General features: G+C 45.1%; 1 protein-coding gene across 2 annotated transcripts in view; it reads left to right on the top strand.

The window, feature by feature from the left end:
* The first annotated feature begins 4,700 nt into the window (after window positions 1-4,700).
* guf1 (GTP binding elongation factor GUF1) overlaps window positions 4,701-10,863 on the top strand; it is a 30,794-nt gene continuing 24,631 nt past the window's right edge. The window contains exons 1-5 of one of the 2 annotated variants that reach the window (XM_087987782.1): window positions 4,701-4,862; window positions 5,642-5,753; window positions 7,867-8,015; window positions 8,776-8,856; window positions 9,144-9,221. In XM_087987782.1, coding sequence (XP_087843908.1) covers window positions 4,701-4,862; window positions 5,642-5,753; window positions 7,867-8,015; window positions 8,776-8,856; window positions 9,144-9,221 — 582 coding nt within the window. The remainder of the gene's footprint in view (window positions 4,863-5,641; window positions 5,754-7,866; window positions 8,016-8,775; window positions 8,857-9,143; window positions 9,222-10,863) is intronic. The other variant, XM_087987785.1, reaches the window with a different exon arrangement.

The following is a 10,863-nucleotide window of genomic DNA, read 5'->3' as shown; positions in this document are numbered from 1 at the left end:
ACTGAAATGCTGAAGAAAACAGTCCTGGACATCAATGGGAGCTCAGGCATCGTCTCCAATAACTGACTTCCCTCCTCCCCCCCACTCTCTCATACACACACACACACACACACACACACCAGCTTTGCAGCAGTCCCTTAACTTTGCAACTGGCCGATGTGAAAATTGGCAGCTTTCTCTGAGGAAATAGGAAGACAGGTTTTACACAAATCTCCATCTGATTCACACCACCCTGACACATGCCTCTGAGCAGCAAGCAAATAAAACACCACAGGTTGGAAGTCCCTCGCTCGGTTTGCACTTTTCATGTTCTCAACAGCACCTTTGAAGTCTCCAGATCTGAAAGGAGGTGAGTTTTCAAATATGTTTTTCCAGGAGGTCACAGCAAGCACTGGGGGCTTTCTAGGTTTTGAGATTCCCCCCTCCTCCCCCCCGCACATTCCCTGGAGTTCTACACAGGGGTGTACTCTACCATACAAACCTCCCTTCCCCAGATAATTTCTCCAACATTGTCCTGTACAGGGCAGAGTGGGAACCTGTCAAAACGTTGCAGTAAAAAGGTGCATGTGCGTGCTTATGTATGTTATTTTGAGACTCACACAGCAGCTGTGGGGACAGGCCACAGCAAAGCTGCAGGTCTGCTCAGAAACAAACCCTGAGACAGAGAGAGAGAGCAAGGCAGGCAGAGCAAGGAAAAAGGAAACTTCAGAAAACTCCAGAGTGCCAGTGGAGAGGCATTGGATCAGTCATCCGAATAATCAATTATTTAAACGAAATAATGCCTGCCCAACTCGAGGTTCCTCTGCAAATCCCTCCCCTTCCTGGACCTTTCCACTCCATTTCTGGGGACCAACTCAACACGGACATCCACTGCAAACCTACCAACTCCCATAGCTACCTGGGCTACACCTCCTCCCACCCTGCCTCCTGTAACTATGCCATCCCTTATTCCCAAATCCTCCACTGCATCTGCTCCCAGGAGGACCAATTCCACCACAGAACACCCCAGGTGACCTCCTTCTTCAAGGACTGCAATTTCCTCTCCCTCATGGTCGGCAATGTCCTCCAGCGCATCTCCTCCACTTCCTGCACCTCCACACTTCCCAACTGCAACAAAGACAGAACCCCCCGATCCTCCCCTTCTACCCCACCAACCTCCAGATACACCTAGGATGTATCCTCCACCATTTCCGCCACCCCAAACAGCCCCCAACACCAGGGATCTATTTCCCTCCCCACCCCTATCTGTGTTCCGGAGATACCATTCCCTCTGCAATTTCTTTGTCAGGTTCACGTCCCCCCCATCAACCCACCCTCCCCTCCCAGCACCTTCCTCTGCCATCGCAGGAAGTGTAAAACTTGTACCCACACCTCCCCCCTCACATCTGTCCAAGGCCCCAAAGGATCCTTCCACATCTGACAGAAATTTCCCTGCATTTCCACACGTCATCTACTGCATCCATTGCTCTCAATGTGGTCTTCCATACATTGGGGAGACAAGAGACACCTACTTGCAGATCGTTTCAGAGAACATCTCTGGGACACCCATACCAACCAATCCCACCACCCTGTAGCTGAACAGTTTAACTTGCTCTCCCACTCTGCCAAGGACTTGCAGGTCCTGGGCCTCCTCCATCACCAAACCCTAACCAGCCGATGCCTGGAGGAAGAACACCTCATCTTCCATGTTGAGACACTTCAACCACACGGGATCAATGTGGATTTCACCAGTTTCCTCATTTCCCTTCTCCCCCTCCCCCCCATATTACCCCAGTCCCAACCTCCCAACTCGGCACCACCCTCTTGTCTATCTTCCTTCCAACCTATCTGCTCCACCCTCCTCTCCTACCTATCATTTTCACTCCCAGTTTAATCTACCTATCGCATTCTTGATTTGGAGATGGTGGTGTTGGACTGGGGTGCACAAAGCTAAAAATCACACAACACCAGGTTATAGTCCAACAGGTTTAACTGGAAGCACTAGCTTTCGGAGCGCTGCTCCTTCATCAGGTGGTTGTGGAGTACACAATTATAAGACACAATTGTTTACAGTGTGATGTAACTGAAATTATACACTGAGAAATACCTTGATTGTTTGTTAAGTCTCTCATCTATTAGGATGTTCATCATAGTTTCACTTCTTTCATATGTAAATCACAAACTTGGAGTTGGGGTCAGCAGCAAGACCAGACATGATGCTTCCTCCTTCCCAATCCAGGTCCCAAGAGACTATACAGGCAGCCCATACAGGCTTGGTTGTCATTGTCTCTCAGTTAAAATGATCTGACTCCTTTTGGTTTAATATCAACTGATTTGGGCTTTTAAAAAATATTTTTATATACAGAACTGCTTTTAGATACAACTGGACATTTTTTTTCCCATCACCAAATCATCGTTGACTCAAGAAGTTGGTAGTGAGTTGCGCTTCTGATGCGTTGCAGTCCATCATGTTGGTGGTGGGTTGGGAGACAAATGGGGAAATGAGGCCTTTAAAGTCATCAGGGTATTAATTGCTCACCTAAAGGTCTCAATTGATGGCTGGACAGGATGTCCAACCATAGAACCTCTCGGTTGGATATCAGGTCAGCAGGAGTAGGAATGCAATAGCTTGCTTATTGTCTTCCCACTTCATGATTAAATATCAAACCTGCCCAAACTGCTGTAGGAAAGGACATAAAACTCTGCCCAGACTCCATTAGAACATCAGGAGGAGGAGGTGAGATGAGAGTGACAGCCTCTGACTTCAAGGCCACGTACAACCGAGTGTGGCATCATGGAGAAAAACTGAAACCAACAGGAATTGGGGACTAACGCTCTGCTAATTGGAGTCATACCTAGCACAGAGGAAGAAGGTTGTGGTTGTTGGAAGTCAGTTATCTCAGGTCCAGGACATCTCTACAGGAGTTCCTCAGAGTTATGTCCTAGGCTCAACCTTTTTCAACTGTTTCACTGCTGCTTCACAGCACCAGGGGCCCAGGTTCCATTCTAGCCTTGGAGCATGCACATTCTCCCCATGTCTGTGTGGGTTTCCTCCTGCAGTCCAATGATGTGCAGGTTAGGTGGCTTGGTAATGCAAACCTGCCCATAGTGAACAGGGATGTGTAGGTTAGGTGGATTAATCATGGGAATATGTAGGGTAGGGGGCCGAGTCTGGGTGGAATGTTCTTTGGAGGTTAGGTGTGGACTCAATGTTGCTTTATCAAAAACAACAAGATCTGGACAAAGTTCAGGGTTGGGCTGACAAGTGGCAAATAGCATTTGTGCCACACAAATGCCAGGGAATAACCATCTCCAATAAGAGACAACCTAATCATTGCCCCTTGACATTCAATAGCATTACCATCTCTGAATCCTCCACTATTAACATCATGGGGTTACCATTGACCAGAAACTCAACAGGCGTCGCTGCATAAACACAGTGGCAGCAAGAACAGGTCAGAGGCTAAGAATACTGCTGCAGATAACTCAACTCCTGACTCCTCAAAACCTGTCCACCACCTACATAACAGGTTGGGAGTATGATAAAATATTCTCCACCTGCCTGGATGGGCGCAATTCCAACAATGCTCAAAGCTTAACACCATCCAGGACAAAGCAACCTACTTGATTGGCACCACATCCACAAGCATCCACTCCCTCCACCACCTCAGTAGCAGCTCTGTGTAACATATATAAGATGCACTGCAGAAATTCACCAAAGATCCTTGCAAAACTTCTTCCAAACTCACAACCACTTCTATCTAAAAGAATAATGGCAGCAAATACATGGGAAAATCACCGCTTGCAAGTTCCCTTCCAAACCACTCACCACTGCCGTTCGAAGTCACTTCACCTGACAAAGGGACAGCGTTCCAAAACTTTGTAATTTCAAGTTGACCCTGTTGGACTATAGGAGAAAGTGAGGTCTGCAGATGCTGGAGATCAAAGTTGAAACTTTATTGCTGGAACAGCACAGCAGGTCAGGCAGCATCCAGGGAACAGGAGATTCGACGTTTCGGGCACAGGCCCTTCTTCAGGAACATTCCTGAAGAAGGGCCTGTGCCCGAAACATCAAATCTCCTGTTCCCTGGATGCTGCCTGACCTGCTGTGCTGTTCCAGCAATAAAGTTTCAACCCTGTTGGACTATAACCTGGTGTCGTGCGTTTCTGACTGATTTCTTTCCAGATGCAGTCAGACCTGATGAGCTTTCCCAAGCAATTTCTATTTTTAATCTGACTGCAATCCAGTTTTGTTTCCTTTTTCAAATACATTAATATATCTGGATAGATATTTTTGTTGGATTTTGCAATCCATCTTATTCTTTGCTGAACAGGATCTCAACTCGTGCATCCTCAGTCCTGCGGGTAAAACATTGCCTTACCCCTAAACCGCCTGTGCGCACTGCTGCCACCTTGTAAACAAAGTAACCTAAAGAACTGCGGATGCTGGAACTCAGAAGCAAAAGCAGAAATAGCTGGGGGATAAAAGCCCAGCAGGTCTTGCAGCCTCTGGAGAGAAAACAGGAACAAGGGTTTGGGCCAGGTGACCCTTGCTCAGCGAGCCTGTTGTTGCTGCCACCTGGCGGCAGCGTTTGTATGTGTGAGATTTTTTTTTAAAGTTCTGCGCATGCTCAGTAGTCCCCCAGCGCCGGGGGGGGCCGGGCCGGGCCGCGGTCCACGTGATCCCGGCTCCGATGGCTCCACCCCCCTCAGTGGGCGCCATGTTGGTCAGCCTTGGCCGCTTGTGGGCAGCTCCGCCGCCGCGCGGTGTGTGCCGGCTGCTGAGGGCCCGGCTCCGATGGCGGCGGCAACAACAACAACACTACAGCGGCTCCAAAGAGCCTTCGCTGGGCGGGAGAGGGGAGAGTCGGCGGCGGGAGAAGGTGATGGAGCCGCCCGAGGGGGGGAGGGAGGGGAATGAGTCAGGAGTCTGCTTCACTCAGAAAAAAATTGTTGCTCCCAGTCGCTATCGGCATTACCTCTCGTTTGTGCATCCACTCTTCTCAAACTAAATTATTCTTTTAAAAAATGGACAAGTCGTTCCATCTGCACTTCTAACACCAAAACTATAGTCCAGCTGATCATCGCCCTTAACCAGGTGATACGATGAATAGTCGCCATGAGAGTGAATTGCATGTAAAAGGTTATATTGGAATATTGGGAATTTTAATGTCTTAAAATGAATTAAATTACCCTAAGAAATCAAAATAGTCAGTGACTGCATTAGTGAAAACAAATAACAAAAGGTAATAAGTTTTGTTTTCAGAACTAGTAGATCTTTATCTGAGTCTGCTTGCCTGTGCAAGGTTTGTAGCTCAGGTTGAGGTTTAGGGTGTAGGTTTGCTTGCTAAGCTGTAGGTTTGATATCCAGACGTTTCATTACCTGGCTAGGTAACATCATCAGTGGCGACCTCCAAGTGAAGCAAAGCTGTTGTCTCCTGCTTTCTATTTATATGATATCACCTGATGAAGGAGCAGCGCTCCAAAAGCTAGTGTATTTCCAATTAAACCTGTTGGGCTATAACCTGGTGTTGTGTGATTTTTAACTTCCTATATCTTAAGCTAGGAGCCAACTAACTTGTAGAAGAGATTGGCTGGGTATTTTGACATTTCCTCCCCCCCCCCCCCCCCTTAATATGTATAAACAATTACTATTTTGCAGGATGCATATGATCTGTCTAAATTCCCTGTAGAAAATATTAGAAATTTCAGCATCATAGCACATGTAGACCATGGGAAAAGCACACTAGCAGATAGACTACTGGAAATAACAGGTATGTTATATTTTACGTAACAATGCTGTAAGTTAAATAAATTCACATGGAACTGGGGGTAATGTACTGATATTAATAGAGAACTGGTTGGCAAATAGGAAACAAAGGTAAGAGTGTGCTGCTGGAAAAGCACAGCCAGTTAGGCAACATCTGAGGAGCATGAGAATCAACATTTCCTCAGCCCCGACCCACAAGACCCATTCCTGATGAAGGGCTTATGCCTGAAATGTCGATTCTCCTGCTTCTCAGATGTTGCCTAACCGGCTGTGCTTTTCCAGTACCACACTCTTGACTCTGATCTGCAGTTCTCACTTTCCCCTAAACGGGAAACAAACAAAAGGAATCGGTAAGTCTTTATCTTAGTGGCCGGTAGTGACCAATAGGGTACTACAGGAATCAGTACACCCCAGCAACTCTCGATATATGTTAATGAATTAGATGAGGCAACTAAATGTAATATCTCCCAAGTTTGTAGATAGTACAAAGCTAACTGGGAGGGTGAACTGTGAGGAGGATATAAAAATACTTCAGTGATTTGAACGAGTTGAGTGAGTGGGCAAATGGTAGCTGAAGTATAATGTGGATAAATGTGAGGTTATTCACTTTGGTAGTAAAATCAGAAAGACAGATTATTATTTGAATGAAAATATATTGGAAAGAGGGAGGTGCAGTGAGAACTGTATATCCTTGTATACCAATCGTTGAAAGTAAGCATACAGGTACAGCAGGCAGTGAAGAAGGCAAGTGGTATGTTGGTCTTCATAGTGAGGGAATTTGAGTACAGGAGCCGGAATGTCTTACTGTTGTGCATGGGCCTTGGTGAGATTATACCTGGAGTAGTGTGTGCAGGCTTGGTTCCTTTACCTGAGGAAGGAGGTTCTGGCATTGAAGGAAATCAATGAAGGTTTACCAAACTGTCTCCTGGGACGACAGGACTAATATTAAGAGAGAATGGACTGTTTTGGACTATATTGACAGGCGTTTAGAAGATTGGGGGAAATGACTAATGTCATTTTAACCACAGGATGAGACAGGATAAATGCAAGAAGGATGTTCCCAATGACTTGGGAGTCAAACTAGGGGGTCACAGTTAAAAATGTGGGGTGGACTATTTAAAACTAAGATGAGAAGTTTCTTCACCCAGAGAACAGTGAGACTGTGAAATTCTTTGCTGCAGGAAATGGTCGTGACAAAAGCAATGACTGTTTTCAAGAAGGAGTTAGATATAATTTCTGGGGCTAAAGGGATCTGTCGGTATTGGGAGAAAGTGGGATCTAAATTGGATTATCAGCCATGATTGTATTAAATGGCATGGCAGCCTTGAAGGGCTAAATAGCTGACTACTGTTCCTGCTTTCTAAGTCTGTATTTTACAGTTTACGTTTTGGAATTTGTGTTGTAAATGTTTTTGAAAAGGTTTGAACTTTGCTACGAATTATGCATTTTATAGTGTGTGCCATTTAACTTTGCTGGTTCCCCTTCAATTTTCAGTGTTTTGCTTTTTTGGATTAACCTTTTTTTAAACCAAGCTATTTAAAGATGTTATGACAAACCTCTGGAGCAGGTGGGACTTGAACCTGGGCCCCTCTGTCCATGGGTAGGGACGGTACCACTGCACCATACAAAGGCCCTTAAGTGTCTTATTTTAATATATTACTTCCTGATATGTAGTAACAGGTTACAGTTATATCTTGTATGAAGAACAGTGATACAAAACTGCATGACCAATTGCTGATTTCACTGGAGAAGCAAATCTGGACAGAGAATAACTATCCTTATATAGTTGCATTTAAAATAATTGCATAGGTTTAAAATTGGGATACCAAACATAAGGAAACAAACACTTTCCTTGATCAAATAAAAGCATTTCAAAGAAGAGTCATTGGACCCGAAACATTAGCTCCTGTTTCTCTGTTCACAGGTCCTGGCAGACCTGAGTTTCTCTAGTTTTTATTCCAGATCAAATTAATAGTGATTAACATCACTAAGAAAGCTGGATACTTTCATTTAAATGCTTGCACTTTGATGTTTAGTACTTCATAAAATGTGTAGTGCATTTCACATGCATTTGATTAGAAAAAGAGTCTTAAACATTTTAAGTTATTTGTTTTCAGGGGCAATTGTCAAAACTGATCGCAACAGGCAAGTACTAGACAAATTGCAAGTGGAACGTGAACGAGGTATCACTGTGAAAGCACAGACAGCGAGTCTCTTTTATCGCCATGAAGGAAAGACCTATCTCTTAAATCTTATTGATACACCAGTAAGTACAGAATTGTTCCCTTTAATTTTATCAATTTTATTTGCTTTGAGGCCGACAAGCTCATTAATTAAACTCACGCTAGTCCATCTGGAGTGATTTTTGTGAACGTGATGGCTGCTTTTCCAGAAATTCCTACTTAACTCTGGGTTTCTGCTGTCCTGTCAGTAAATGGTACCTGGAGCTTGCAAGGTGAAGTTCAAGCCAATGATGCTCCATCCCCAAATTCCAGTTCAGAATAAAATACTTAGAATCACAGAATCCCAACAGTGCAGAAAGAGGCCATTCGACCCATTGACTCTCCACTGGCCTTCAGAAGACCATCCCACCTTGTCCACTTAAACCTATTTCCTATGGCTAATCCACCTAGCCTACACGTCCATGAACACTAGTGGGTAATTTACCATGGCCAATCAACCTAACCTGTACATCTTTGGACTGTAGAAAGAAACCAGATCACCTAGCAGAAACCCACACAGACACTAAGAGAACAGTCACCCAAGGCTGGAATCGAACCAGAGCCCATGGTGCTAAGGGGCAGCAGTGCTAACCACTGTGCCACCCTAATTGAGTTGCCTTTGATGACTCTTTGTATTTTGTCACCTATATGCCATATCTTAAATATGTATCTACAGTTAAATACCAGGTTGTGCTTACTATATTATGAAGCATACTTTATGTTGGTTGTAGTTCCTAAATTATTACATTTCTTTGCATAGTGTGTCTTTATACACACAAACATTTCACCTCTATCTCTGTCCAGGGTCATGTGGATTTCAGCTATGAAGTTTCCCGATCATTGTCTGCTTGTCAGGGTGTACTGTTGATAGTGGATGCCAATGAGGTAAATTGGTCAAGTTGCATTTCGTTACCTTGTCTAGTTTTATTCAAGCATTATTATACACTTGTTAGTATAATTCAAGCAAAAGAAATCGATTAGACAAACATGAAATGTTTGGTTTAACTTGTTTTTGGGGCATTGATTAGAAAGCAATTTGTGAATGACTATTTAAAATCTTTGATTTTGTTTGGACATACTTGTGGGATTATCACTTGTTGGTTCATATGTGGATTGCCAGCGCTTCTGTGAAGATTATAGAGTCCATAGTTCACAGTTTTTTTCCTTCTCAGGGTATTCAAGCACAGACTGTGGCAAACTTCCTTCTTGCTTTTGAATCACAGCTAATGATAATCCCAGTAATAAACAAGGTAAATAAATACACTGGTTTATATATTCTGCCTTTGTTTCTATATCTTTTGTTTAAGTTAAATGCATTTTGATGTTTTTAAGAGGGAGAGTTTCAGTGATTTAAGAGAAATGCATTGGAGCAATGGTCTTTTTCAGTCTCAGTTCAGAACAATGAACAAATAATTTTATACATAGCATATTTAATATAATAACACATCCTAGGACACTTTACAGGAGTTTTGTGAAACAAATTATGACACTGAGCTGCAAGAGTGATACTAGGACAGATGCCAAATACTTAGTCAAATAGATTGGTTTTAAATAATGACTTAAAAATGAAACTCAAAAGTCAAGAGGCAAAGAAATGTAGAGGTGGAAGTCCATGTTTTAAATTCCAATTCACTACTGGAGCCATTAAGATTGAGATTTCTCAAGTGACAGAATTAAACGGGTCCTGATGTCTTGGAGGGGCTGGGCTTGTGGAGACAATAGGAAGGGACAGATTTATGGAGAAATTTCAAAACACGATTCAGAATTTTAAAGGAGAAAGTGAGGACTGCAGATGCTGGAGATCAGAGCTGAAAATATGTTGCTGGAAAAGCACACCAGGTCAGGCAGCATTCAAGGAGCAGGAGAATCGATGTTTCAGGCATGAGCTCTTCCTCAGGAATGAGGAAAATGTGCCAAGCAGGCTAAGATAAAAGGTAGGGAGGAGGGACTTAGGGGATGGGCATTGGAAATGCGATAGGTGGAAGGAGGTTAAGGTGAGGGTGATAAGGTGAGGGTGATAGGCCGGAGTGGGGGTGGGGTCGGAGAGGTCAGGAAGAAGATTGCAGGTTGGGAAGGTGGTGCTGAGTTCGAGGGTTGGGACTGAGACAAGGTGGGGGGAGGGAAAATGAGGAAACTGGAGAAATCTGAGTTCATCACGTGTGGTTGGAGGGTTCCTAGGCGGAAGATGAGGCGCTTTTCCTCCAGCCGTCGTGTTGCTATGGTCTGGCGATGGAGGAGTCCAAGGACCTGCATGTCCTTGGTGGAGTGGGAGTGGGAGGGGGAGTTGAAGTGTTGAGCCACAGGGTGGTTGAGTTGGTTAGTCCGGGTGTCCCAGAGGTGTTCTCTGAAACGTTCTGCAAGTAGGCGGCCTGTCTCCCCAATATAGAGGAGGCCACCGGGTGCAGCGGATGCAGTAAATGATGTGTGTGGAGGTGCAGGTGAATTTGTGGTGGATATGGAAGGATCCCTTGGGGCCTTGGAGGTAAGTAAGGGGGGACGTGTGGGCGCAAGTTTTGCATTTCTTGCGGTTGCAGGGGACGGTGCCGGGAGTGGAGGTTGGGTTGGTAGGGGGATGTGGACCTGACGAGGGAGTCATGGAGGGAGTGGTCTTTTCAGAATGCTGATAGGGGAGGGGAGGGAAATATATCCCTGGTGGTGGGGTCCGTTTGGAGGTGGCGGAAATGATGACGGATGATACGATGTATATGGAGGTTGGTGGGGTGGTAGGTGAGGACCAGTGGGGTTCTGTCCTGGTGGCGGTTGGAGGGGTAGGGCTCTCCACCGCATCTCCTCCACTTCCCACTCCTCCGCCCTTGAGCCCCGTCAAGAACTTGCGGAACGTTTCAGAGAGCACCTCTGGGACACCCGGACCAACCAACCCAACCACCCCGT

The sequence above is a fragment of the Chiloscyllium plagiosum genome, unplaced genomic scaffold (genome assembly GCF_037043375.1).
Source record: "Chiloscyllium plagiosum isolate Xiang-an unplaced genomic scaffold, Cpla_swu_hap1 HiC_scaffold_1, whole genome shotgun sequence".
NCBI classification, from domain to species: domain Eukaryota; kingdom Metazoa; phylum Chordata; class Chondrichthyes; order Orectolobiformes; family Hemiscylliidae; genus Chiloscyllium; species Chiloscyllium plagiosum.
Note: the sequence above shows the minus strand (reverse complement) of the source record. Positions and strands in the feature narration are given on the sequence as shown.